This window comes from Orycteropus afer, unplaced genomic scaffold, assembly GCF_000298275.1.
Source record: "Orycteropus afer afer isolate SDZICR_OR568_19922 unplaced genomic scaffold, OryAfe1.0 scaffold00207, whole genome shotgun sequence".
NCBI classification, from domain to species: domain Eukaryota; kingdom Metazoa; phylum Chordata; class Mammalia; order Tubulidentata; family Orycteropodidae; genus Orycteropus; species Orycteropus afer.
The window spans coordinates 3,220,906-3,233,709 of NW_006921794.1; the positions used below are offsets into that span (position 1 = coordinate 3,220,906).

Genomic DNA, 12,804 nt, shown 5'->3' on the forward strand with positions numbered 1-12,804 from the left:
ATGTCCCTTCTATTCCTATTTTGCTGAGAGTTTTGATCATAAATGGGTGTTGGATTTTATCAAATGCCTTTTCTGCATCAATTGACTTCAGGACAGTCTTGAAACATCCTTTGTGCTGATGAACACCATCCCATTCCTCTTCAAATTGTCATTCCTGGTATAGTAGACCACATGGGGGTCTGATTCAAAATGGCCAAAACCAGTCCATTTCAGCATACTAATGCTTAGGATATCAATCTTTATGTGCGCCATTTCATTTTTGACAACTTCTAATTTTCCTAGATTCAAGCTTCGTACATTCCATGTTCCAGTTATTAATGGATGTTTGCAGTTGTTTCTCCTCAATTTGAGTTGTGCCATGTTAGCAAATGGAGGTCTCGAAAACTTTACCTTATCCGTATCATTAAGGCTGGTTTTATTTTGATGATGCAGCTCTTTCCTGGTCCTATTTTAGAGCCTTCGACCTAAGTGGCTTATCCTTCTGCACTGTATCAAACAATGTTTCTAGACTATTCATAAAGTTGCACAGTAATGTATCAGAGAGTGTTTCTCTGCTATTCATAATGTTTTACCTGGCCAATTCTTTGAGAAGTAGATGGCCTCCTCCTTCTTCCTAGTCTGTCTCAGTCTATAAGCTGTTGAAACCTGTGTACCATGTGCAACCCTACTGAGTTTGAGACACTGGTGGCACAGCCTCAAACTCACAGCAACACACCACCACAGTAGGACAAACTGACAGTTTTGTCTCCCTTAGCTGTTCAAAACCTCTCCACCCTTTCCACCCTCCCCTTACATAGATCCCTGCCTCTTTTCTGCTGCTTGGGAGGGGCGTGGCCTGGGTCCTCGGCCTTACTTAGATCCCTGCCTCTGCTTCCTCACTGAGAATTATATACAGCTTAAAATATGAAAATAGTTTCTCGAACAAGTCAAAATCTCCCAGACAAACCCAGTTGGTGGGGCTGTCATGGGCGCTAAGGCCACCTCCAGGGCATCTCATAGTTGGCTGGCTGCTGTTGTCTGCCTGGAACTGTGCCCGCTGCAGGCGAAGGCAGGAGCCGAGCCACCCCAGCGCCCACTGTGGCTTTGGTGGTTGGTGCATAAAATTGAATAATAGTAATATCAGTTGGTCTTTTTTGTAGGCATATAGGAGCTCTGGTGGTGTAGTGCCTAAGGCATTTGACTGTTAACCAGAAGGGTGGCTGTTCAATCCCACCAGCCACTTCTCAGAAAGAAGATTGGGCAATCTACTTCCATAGTGATACTATCTCAGAAACCCAGGGAGGGTTCGCTATGAGTTGGATCCGACTTGATGGCAGAGAGTTTGGGGTTTTTTTTTTTGTGTGTGTGTGTCTAGGCATGTGGATATTATCCTATCACTGATTGCATTGTGCTTCAGGATAATCTTGAAACATTCTTTGTGATGATGAATGCCATGCCATTCCTCTTCTATTTGTCATCCTAGCATAGTATATCATATGGTTGTCTGATTCAGAATGGCCAAAACCAGTCCATTTCAGCTCACTTATGTCTAGGATATTGATCTTTATGCATTCCATTTCATTTGTGACAACTTCCAATTTTCCTAGATTCATACTTTGTACATTCCATGTTCTGATTATTAATGGATGTTTGAAGCTGTTTGTTCCCATTTTGAGTCATGCCACATCAACTCAAAAAAAACCCCACCAAACTCAATGCCATTGAGTAGTTTCTGACTCATAGTGACCTCCATCTGGGTTTCCGAGTTGTAAATCTTTACAGAAGTAGATCGACCCATCTTCCTTACATGGCGTAGCTGATGGGTTTGAACTGTAGGCCTTCTTGTTAGCATTCAGATAGATGCCTTACCGCTGTGCCCTCAGAGCTCCACATCAGCAAATGGAGGTCCTGAAAACTTTACTCCATCCATATCATTAAGGTCACCTCTACTCTGAGGAGGCAGCTCTTTCCAGTCATATTTTGAGTACCTTTTGACTTGAGAGGCTCATTGTGGTGGTTAAGTTTGTGTGTAAACTTGGCTGGGCCTGATTAAGTGGCTGTGCAGCTGGTGGTAGTTATTCCTCATGGTGAGACTGGTAATTAACTTCATGGTGGAATCTATTGGAACAGCTGAGTAGCTGCTTTGGTTATGTGGTTGTTTCCTGTATATAAGAAACAGTTTTGAGAATGGTCTCTAGCTCATGGCATGCTTGAACCCTGCATGTAGCTGAGTTGCTGTTCATCAGCCTGCCATGCTCTGCTAATCTTGGGACTTTTAATGAACTTGAATTAATGGCCTGCTATGTGGTTTGGTAACATCAGGACTGTGCCTTTCCACTTTGTCAACCTTGGGCTTGTTAGTCTCAGCAGCCAGCAACTGAGTGAAGAAGAACCTCTAGCTTCAGTGGGCCGGGAGCAGGAGGCAGAGCTGAAGCTAAGATTGGGGGCTTTCGCTCAGCCCCTAGAACCTGGCACTTTGAACTCAGACTTCTAGCCTCCTGAATTGTAAGAGAATAAACTCCTGTTTGTTAAGGGCATCCCATTGGTATATTGTTGTCGGAGCGGCACTAGGTAACCAGAACACTCATCTTCCAGCAATATGTCGGACAGTGTTTCAGGGCTATTCATGATGTTTTCCAATACTATATCAGGCAGTGTTTCAATGCTGTTCATATGGTTTTCACTGGCCAATTCTTTGAAAAGTGGATGACCCCTTACTTCTTCTGAGTCTGTCTTAGTTTGTAAGTTCTGCTGAAACCTGTCCAGCATGGGTGACCCTACTGGTGTTTGAAATACTAGTAGCATAGCCTCTAGCCTCACAGCAACATGCAAGCTACCACAGTATGACAAACTGACAGATGAGTGATGGATTATATGAAATATAATACTATTTACTTAAATGGTAAATTCTAAGCAAAATGAATAAACATCATTGTTTTAAATAAAGAGTTGCATGATTTAAAATTCTAAAAACATTAGTAAAGTTTGTCTCTGAGGGAGGTTAGAAGAGAAAGCAGAATCCAGAAATAATTATGCTTCTGTGTTATTTGGAGATATGTATGCCTGCGGCAAATTAAATAGGTTAATGAATTGCATAAAACTAAACATTAATTATTCTTTTCACCTAGATTTCCTAGGCTTTTCACATTTTCACCCTTCTAGCTTTCCTTACCCACATTCTAACCTGGAAGAAGTAAAAGTGACAGGTTAAATAATGTAATAATCCTCTATTTGTGGTAACCCCAGATTATCGAGCAACATCAGTATATGCATTTTCAGGTAGTAATATTCACTTACAGGCTATTATTTCTTGGCAACTAAATGATAACATAAACACCATGAAACCTGCCACATTTGAATTAATTAAACACACTAGGATTTACTTGCCATTTTGGTGCCAGGGATTCCACATAGTAATTTTTTAAATAAATACTCAAGATTGGCCTTATGCAAATTGTGTATATCTTCCTCAGTAGTGTGATGTGGGAAGCCAGAAAAGATCTCCCTGTCTCATCCTTTCTAAAATCTCTGTCTACCTGCCTGAAATTTCTTTATGTTGTTGTTGTTGTTATGTGCTGTCTAGTTGGACCTGACTCATAGCAACCCCTCCTTGGGTTTCTGAGGCAGTATCACTACGGAAGTAGATTGCCTCATCTTCCTTCTGAGGAGTTGCCGGTGGGTTTGAACCTCCAGCCTTCTGGTTAGCAGTCAAGTGCCTTAGCCACTATGCTACCAGAGCTCCCGAAATTTCTTTATAGGGATTTCTCATGTTTAGAAGTTTTTCTTCAACCCAAATATTTAGTGGTTTATATGGAAGACATTATGCTGGACCAATTTCTCAAGCCTGGCTGCACTTAAATCATCTAAAGGGCTTTGTAGATGTTTTAAGATAGCAGTTTCCATACCCAACTGATTGTCAGAATGGAATGGCTTGTGAAATATTCTAAATAAACATACTGTCTGACTACTCAGTGTATCTGAGGTTGGGTTTAGGAATCTGTAATTTTCCATAAATTCCCCTGATGATTAGCCACATTTACCAATTCAGTTTCATATTGCTTGCTTTAGAAGTTAAGAAAATGATTTATAGAAATGTCTTTATTATTAATAATCTTAAAAAGTGAAAGTAAAAAGAAAAATGGAAGCAGATGTGAGAGGGTGTGTGTATATGTGTGGTATGTTGGGGTCGTAGGGCAGATGAGCAGACTAAGATGAATACAAGTAACCGTAGCATAAAGGAAACTGGAAATTGTGTGTGCTGTGAGGAAGATTCTAAGTGCAAGGGGTTCCAAAGGAGGAAGATAATTTTTTTTTTTAGTTGTTGGGACTAGGAAAGGCAGAGATGGTAGAAGACTCTTAGGGAAGGAATTACTTGAGATCGTGTTTTACCAGAGTTAACAATGTGATAATGATATGGTATAAGAAGCATCATTCTAGAGGTTCACGTAATTTTCAGAAATATCACTGAGAAGGTTGGCCTTGAAGTACCTTGAATGCTTAATTGTATCTGCTTAGTAGACAAGAAGGAACCAAAGAAAATTTAGCAAAAAAACTGCTTTAGAAAGATTAAGTAGGATGACACAATTAAGCAGAAAGGTCTAATCAGGATATTTTTGCAGGGATGTAGGTGAAAGTAATGAGCTCTTGAATGATAGTAGAAATGTTAAGGGCAGGATATGAGACCCCTGAATCCAGTTGAAAGTGAGTAGCTAAAGATAAGGGTGAGTTGAAGGTGCTTTCTCCCCAGTATTTATCAGAACCTGGCAGATAGTACCCTTCCAGGAATGTTTATTAAATTGTGAATGTTAGTGTTTCCTGCTTACATGAGTGGGAACATGGTAGTGTCATAGAAGCTGGGAAGAACTAATTGGTATTGGAAGATGATTGATTTGATTTGAATATTTGGAGTTTAACCTAGCAAAGACATTGATTCTTATTCCATATCTAAGCTTTACAAAGTGTAATCTTAAATGTTAACTTCTGCCTTTTCTTGTTCCTCATCATATATATATATATATATATATATATATATATATATATACACATATATATATATGTGTCTTTTGAGAAATATTTAAACTGTTAAAAGCCAGTTGCAATTTTTTTTTCCATTGTAATGAAGATAATTATAAAGTTGAAATACAAATTGTTTTTGTTATGGCATAGGTGGGAACAAGAGCCCAGTCAGAGAGAATACGGACATACAATTTCACCCAGGATAGAGTCACTGACCACAGGATAGCATATGAAGTTCGTGATATTAAGGTAATATTACTGACTATAAGATTACATCTTAGGAAACCCTATGTGGCAGTTCTCCTCTGTCTTATAGGGCCTTTATGAGTTGGAATCAATTTGACGGCGCACAACATCATATCCCATACTTTATATACCTTTGATTTTCAAAATAAGTATGGTAACATTTTATAGAGCAATGTCTGAAATATTGCCAGTGATTTAAAACCATTAAGGCAGTTTATATTAGTCATTACCCTAAAATTTGCGAACTTTTATTAGTTGGTAAGAAATATGGTCTTTGTAAAATTTCGAAACATTATCTTTTATAATTCCAAATTCTTTGCTTTGCAATCGTAATATATTAACATATATGCAACATATAACATACACACACACACACACACACACACGTGTATTAGTTTTCTATTAGAAATTATAAATAATAAGTTTCTGAGATCAGAAGTGTAAGCATAGCTTTGTGGGTCTCACACAAGGATGAAGTCAAGGTGTTGACCCGACTCTGTATCTTTCTGAAGCTCTAAGTCCTATTCTAAGCTCATGTGATTGTCCACAGAATTCTGTTGTCTTGAGATTGTAGGACTGAAGTCCCATTCTCTTGCAGGCAGGCAGCTGAGGGCTGCTCTAAGCTTCAGAAGACCACCTACAGTTGTGCCTTGTGGCCTCCATATGCCTTCTCATGCTTCAAATCTCTTCTTTCAGGAAGAACTCAGGCCTACTTGGATAATACCACTTTCGATTAATTCAAAGTCAACTGATTAGTCACCTAATCTTGGGAGTTATACCCCATCATATACACAGATTCTGCTAGCAATTAACAGAAGAATTATACAAGGTATATAAACCAGGGAGGAGTTTAGAATTCTGCATACCACAGTTTGTATTCATTAAATTCAGCTGTTACAATTACACGACTGAGGAAAAGATCATGTCAAAATGATTTGAACGTTAACCTAATGAAATCCCTTGTAACTGGGATTACTAGCATTTATACATGAATGATGAAGCACAAAAAGTTTTCCCTTTCCTTCTTTTGAAGGGGAAAATGAATAAGTTCCCATAAATGGCTACATGGAAAAGGCAGGACACAGAAAGTATTCGTTCTATTCTTGGTGCCATCTTGATTCTTTCACTTGATTCCTTCCCATTCTGAATTAAAAATCAAAGTCTTAATTTTACAGTGGAAATGCTTATATTTTTTTTCTTTTAAATTTTATTTAGGACCTCTGGTGGCAAAGTGCCTAAGGCATTTGACCGCTAACCAGAAACAGGCAATTAAAACCCACCAGCCACTTGTTGCTGTTGAGAATATGCACAGCAAAACATACACTGATTCAGCAGTTTCTACCCATTGCTATCAAGTCATTGATTCCAATTCATAGCATTCCCATAGGACAGAGTACAACTGCCCCATAGGTTTCCAAGACCTTAAATCTTTATGGAAAGCAGACTTCCACATCTTTTTCCCAAGGAGCCTCTGGTAGTCTTGAACCACTGATCTTCTGGTTAACAGCCAAACATTGTAAGTAATGCACCACAAAGGCTCCCTACAGTTTTGACATGTATAATTAAGTGATATTGATTATATTCTTCAAGTTGTGCAACATTCTCATCCTCCTTTTCTGAGTTCTTTTGTTAACATAAACTCACTGCCCTCTAAGGTTCCTATCTAATCTTTTGAGTTGCTGTGGTCAGTTTGATCCCATATAGATGGTGTTAAAAGAGCATAATGCTCAAGACAGTTATTTGTTACTAGTTAAGCTAAACCATTAACAGTTTCAAGATTACTTCAGGGGATATTTTTGGTTTAAGGTTTAAAGATTATCTCTGGGCAGTAATTTCAGAGGTTCATGCACCTGCCATGGCTCTAGAAAGTCTAGAGTCGATAAGAATTTGAAATTCTACTCTGTATTTTCTCTCTTTTGATCAGGATTCTTCTGCTGAATCTTTGATCAAAATGTACAATAATGGTAGATAGTACTATCCAGTTCTTCTGGTCTCCTGGCAAAGGAGACAATCAGCTATTCGTTCCATAATCTCCTCCTATTCCTGACTGTCATTCTTCCTCTGGGAAATGTGTGGTTTTTTGTTTTAAATCGAGGTAATATATAGGTAATAAAACATTTGCCATTTCTACATTCTCACAAGTACAGTTCAATGACAATTACATTTATCATGTTGTTCAACCATCACCATTAACAATTTCCAAATTTTTCCATCATCCTTAATAGAACTCATTATCTCCTAAGCATTGTGGCTTCCTTTGCCTCTCTTTCCCGACCAGCCTGGTAACCATTGATAAACTCTGATGCCTATATACTAGCCTGTTCTAGATACTATATTTTTAATATATGTTTAAATTTCTATGTATCTTGTGCCACTTCCTGCCTTTTCAGCAATTTAAGGCTGCCTTGCATATGAACATAGGAGTCTGATAGAAGTGGAGAAAATATTTTACAAAGTTGCCTTTCCACAGGAAACACACAGTTATAACCAACTATATTTAGCCATATTGTTCTAATTACACCATGTTCTTGACATTGATTTTCTGGTAGTGATGACAATTTCCCGACACAGCCACATTCTAGTGACCAGTAGCACATAGGTGCATAGTATATATTTAGTTAGGAAACATCCAAATTAGTTAGTTTTTATGGTTATAAAATATATGACTTTAGTCAAAACACTAACATGCTGTTACTAACTAAACTATCATGCCAGACTCAAAAATAATAAGTGTGCTTTAATAATCACTAATCAGTCTTTTGGAAAGACAGAATAAAGCATAAATCTATCCCAAAAGTTGAACTTGAGTTGATGATCAGATAGATGTGTGTGTATGTCTGTGTGTGTGTGTGTGTCTGTCTGTCTGATAGTTCCTTATAATGTCTTTAGAGATTTTAAACAAGTGCCCAGTATAATAATTGATGAACATTTTGATTGACTTTTAAAATCAGAGTAATCTATTTGGCTTTTCTACATTCCTCTCTAGTTTTTTTTTTTTTTTTTGTCTGAATGGAAAGTACAAGAAGCAGCATTCACTGCAAGAAAAGAAGCATGCATCTGCAAGAAAATGCAGCTGCTAATTAAAATAAATCTGCCTACCTAGAAGATGATGCAGTCCTATAAACCCATTGCCATTGAGTAGATTCCGACTCCTGCAAAAAAACTCACTTCCATCAAGTTGATTCTGACTCATAGTGACCCCTGTTGGGATCTAAAGCTGTTAATCTCTCTCTCTCTCTCTCTTTTTTTTAAATTTTTATTGTCATCTTGGTGAAAGTTTACAGAGCAAATTCATTTTCCATATTAGCAGTTCATACACAGTTTGTTTCATGACATTGATTACGATCCCCAAAATGCAACAGCTCTCTTCCCACTTCCTCCCTGTAGTTACCTCTTCCCTGTGTCCTTCTTTCCCATGCATTCCTGCCCCCTGAGTTATTTCCCTGTGCAAATACTGCCCTTCAGTTCTTTAATGTTGATCATTTTAAGGAGTGTATCTACCTGGTGTAAATGTTCACCCTATATGCCTGTCTATTGTTTGGCTAGAAGCCATGAAATTGAGTTCAGTTCCAGGTCTGAAGGGTAACTAGGGGCCATAGTCTTGGGGGTTTTGCCAGGTTCTGTCAGCCTAGTCTTCTTTATGATTTTGAGTTTTGTTCTACATTGTTCTCCCACTCTATCCAAGATCTACTGCACTAATCCTTTTCTAAGTGGTTGACACTGGTAGCCAGGCACCATCTAGTTCTTCTGGTCTTATGGTCATATAGACTGAGGTTCGCATGGTCCACTAATCCCTTGGACTAATTGTTTCCATGTGGTTTTGGTTTTCTTCATTCTTCTCCTGAGGAAGAGATACCAATTATTGCATCTAGATGGCTGCTTGCATGCTTTTAAGACCCCAGTCACTACTCACCAAAGTAGGATGTAGAACAATGTTTTTGTGTAGTATGTTATGCTAATTGAGTTTGATGTCCCCCGAGATCATGGTCCTAAGGCCACAGGTCCAACTACTCATTCTCTCAGGGTGGTTGTGGCTAAGAAGTTATCATAACTTTGCCCTGTTAGTTTCATTTATATGGACATTCTTGCAGCACATACAGATACGTATGTAGAAGTATCATCTGCCAACCTTATATTTGGTCATGGGTATATTCCCTTTGCTTAGACATACCTGATAGATAGTTAAGAGACAAGTATTGATTTGGGTGACAGGAAAGGCAATATACCAAATCAAGTGACATTAAGGAAAAGAAAGACATAGGTGCATAAGAGGTACATATAACAAAGATAAAATACTTTTACATATATAATACTGCATTATCAGTGATAACAACATTAATCTATGGGTAAATAGATGGGTAGACAGGCTGAAAGATCAGGTAGGCCAAGGCTGTAAATCTTTATGGAGGCAGACCACTTCATCTTTCTTTCATGGAGCAGCTGGAAGGTTTGAACCACCAACCCTTTGGTTAGCAGCCAAATGCCTTAACAACTACACCACCAGAACTCCTTACTTCAGTCACCATACTTTACTGATATTGAGAACATTTCTAAAAGGAGTGTCAGAGCAAAATGAAGTATCAATATTTTTTTTTTTTTTTTTTTTTTAGGATTTGGGTGAAGATTTACAGAGTAAATTCACTTGTCATACAGCAGTTCACATATACTTTGTCTCATGTCATTGACCAAAATATTTTAAGGCCATAAAATGAATAAACTATTGGGAATAATACTTTTAAAAATACATATTTTTTTTCCTTTCGTCTTTTCATATTCTGCTTATCTGGATTTGATCTGAGGGCAAGTCAGACTGTCAAATTATGTTTATTTTACCCCTGTGATGAAAGGGACCATGACAGATCTAAAGATACACAAAGCTAAGAGTCAAATTATAGAAACAAATATATATTAAATAGAAGTATAAGTAATCAATGACAGTTTAATTCAAGAGATGTCAAGATGCAGTTCATTGGTTATATAACTATATGCATTTGTCAAAACTCATCGAACTGTACACCAAAAGAATGAGTTTTAACATATGCAAATTATACCTCAATAAATCTGACTTAAAAAAAAAAGCAACTGTCAAAAAATTAAACAACCTAAATGACCAGCAACAGATGAATGAGTAAATTGTAGTATATCCTTACTATAGGATACTACCTCAGTAATAAAAAGGAACAAACTAAAATTACTGATATATGCAAGAACGTGAGGGAATCACAAGAACATTAGGTTGAATGAAAGAAGCCGTATAGAAAACAATACAGACTGTATGATACTGTTTAGATAGTATTCTAGAACTACAAAAACTAAATTAAAGTGATGAAAATCAGATCAGTGGTTTCCTGGAGTAAGGGAAGTTGACTCCAAAAGGCCACAAGGGAACCTTCGGTGGGAATGGAAATGTTCAACATCTTGGTTAAGGTACTAATTATATCGAGGGTATATATTTGTGAAAACTCATCAAAGTAGATGCTTACAGTGGGCATTCCAGAACACTTATTGTGTTTGTGCAGAACTTATACATTGACCAGAGCCCATCATTCACAGAACCTGGGGATAATGTGTGGTTTAAAATAAGGAAAGGTGTGCATGAGGGTTGTATCCTTTCACAATATTTATACAGTCTGTGCTGAGCTGTATGAAACTCAGCTGAACTATATGAAGAAGAACTATATGAAGAAGCTGAACTATATGAAGAAGAACGTGACATCAGGATTGGAGGAAGACTCGTTAACAGCCTGCGATATGCAAATAACACAATCTTGCTTGCTTAAAGTGAAGAAGACTTGAAGCACTTACTGATGAAGATCAAAGACTACACCCATCAGTATGGATTATGCCTCAACATAAAAAAAAAACAAGAATCCACACAACTGGGTCAGTTAAGCAACATCATGATAACTGGAGAAAACATTGAAGCTGTCAAGGATTTAATTTTACTTGGATCCACAATCAACATGGAAGCAGCAGTCAAGGAATCAAAGAACATACTGCATTGGGCAAATCTGTTGCAAAAGAGTTCAGAAGTAAACCTGTCACTTTGAGGAGTAAGTTGTGTCTGACCCAAGACACGGTATTTTCAGTCACCTCACGTGCTGGACAATGAATAAGGAACACTGAAGAATTGATGCATTTGAATTATGGTGTTGGCAAAGAATGTTGAATATAACATGGACTGCCAGAAAAACAAACAAATCTGTCTTGGAAGAAGTTCAGCTAGAATGCTACTTTGAAGCGAGGATAGTGAGACTTCATCTCACATACTTTGGACATGTTATCAGGAGGGATCAGTCCATGGAGAAGGGCATCATGCTTCATAAAGTAGAGAGAGAAAAGGAGGAAGCCCTCGATGAGATGGATTGACACAGTGCTGCAGCAGTGGGCTCAAGCATAGCAACAGTTGTGAGGATGGCATGGGACCAGGCTATATTTGATTCCATTGTACACGGGATTGCTGTGAGTCAGAACCAACTCAGCAGCACCTAACCACATCAGCAGCACTCATCCCTTAGTTCAGAACTTGCCCCTCCTTCTCCTCCCTCCATATAGTTCCCAGTAGACCTGCTATTTTCTTACATGTTCATGGTCCTGACCCAGGATGATAATTGATTTGGGGGGGAGTATATATCTGAAGAAGCCCAGAGTTACTGGAAAAATTCAAATTCTAAAGATTGATTTTAAAGTAAAATACTAGTTCTATTTAAATTTAAACAGTTTAAGAAAGTAGAATTCATTTGCTCTTCTTGACTCATTTTTTATATAAAGAGCCACTACAAACTGGAGTTCTCCCAAGTTAGCAATTGTGTTCACTAGATTGTAGAGCCACATTACTAATCCTTTGTTGCTGTTAAATTATGAAGAAACCCTGGTGACACAGTGGTTAAGAGCTTGATTGCTAACCACAAGGCCAGCAGTTCAAACCCACTTAGCTGCTTCATGAGAAAAAGACTTGATGATCTGTTCCCATAAGAGTTCAGCCTAGAAAACCCTATGGGGCAGTTCTACCCTGTCATATAGAGTTGCTGTGAGTCAGAATCGATTTGACACCACACAACAACAACATAAGAAAATTAAGTAAATAAACACTTAACTCTTTGCTTTGTTTCTCATTTATTTCTAATAATCAGATTTTCCTAATAGCTTTGTCTTTTACCAGGAATTTTTATGTGGTGAGAAGGCCCTGGATCAGCTAATTCAGAGACTGCTTCAATCAGCAGATGAAGAAGCCATGGCTGAACTTTTGGATGAAAACCTTAAATCAGCAAAATAAAGGCTGATTCATTATTAATTAATGAAATAGACCCTCTATCAAGAAGAAGACTGAGACATAGAAATCTTTGTGGATTTTCATAAAGTACAGCTAAAAGTACACAGTACTTCCAATATTTTTTTAATGAATCATGTCAGCATTTCTTGATCTAAGAGTTCATTTTAGGTGTCCTGTAAAGCACAATCAAGTAGAAAACAAACATGCATCACTGAAAAGAGAAATAATAAAGTATTGAGGATTGATTGTGTGTTAGACCACTTGCTCTCTATATATGCCTTTTTTTAGAC

The 12,804-nt window shown here is 37.8% G+C and overlaps 1 protein-coding gene across 1 annotated transcript in view; it reads left to right on the forward strand.

Moving 5' to 3' along the window:
- Positions 1 to 12,517, forward strand: part of MTRF1 (mitochondrial translation release factor 1) — a 72,348-nt gene extending 59,831 nt beyond the window's left edge. The window contains exons 9-10 of the mRNA XM_007948180.2: positions 5,146 to 5,244; positions 12,404 to 12,517. Coding sequence (XP_007946371.1) covers positions 5,146 to 5,244; positions 12,404 to 12,517 — 213 coding nt within the window. The remainder of the gene's footprint in view (positions 1 to 5,145; positions 5,245 to 12,403) is intronic.
- Positions 12,518 to 12,804: the final 287 nt, after the last annotated feature.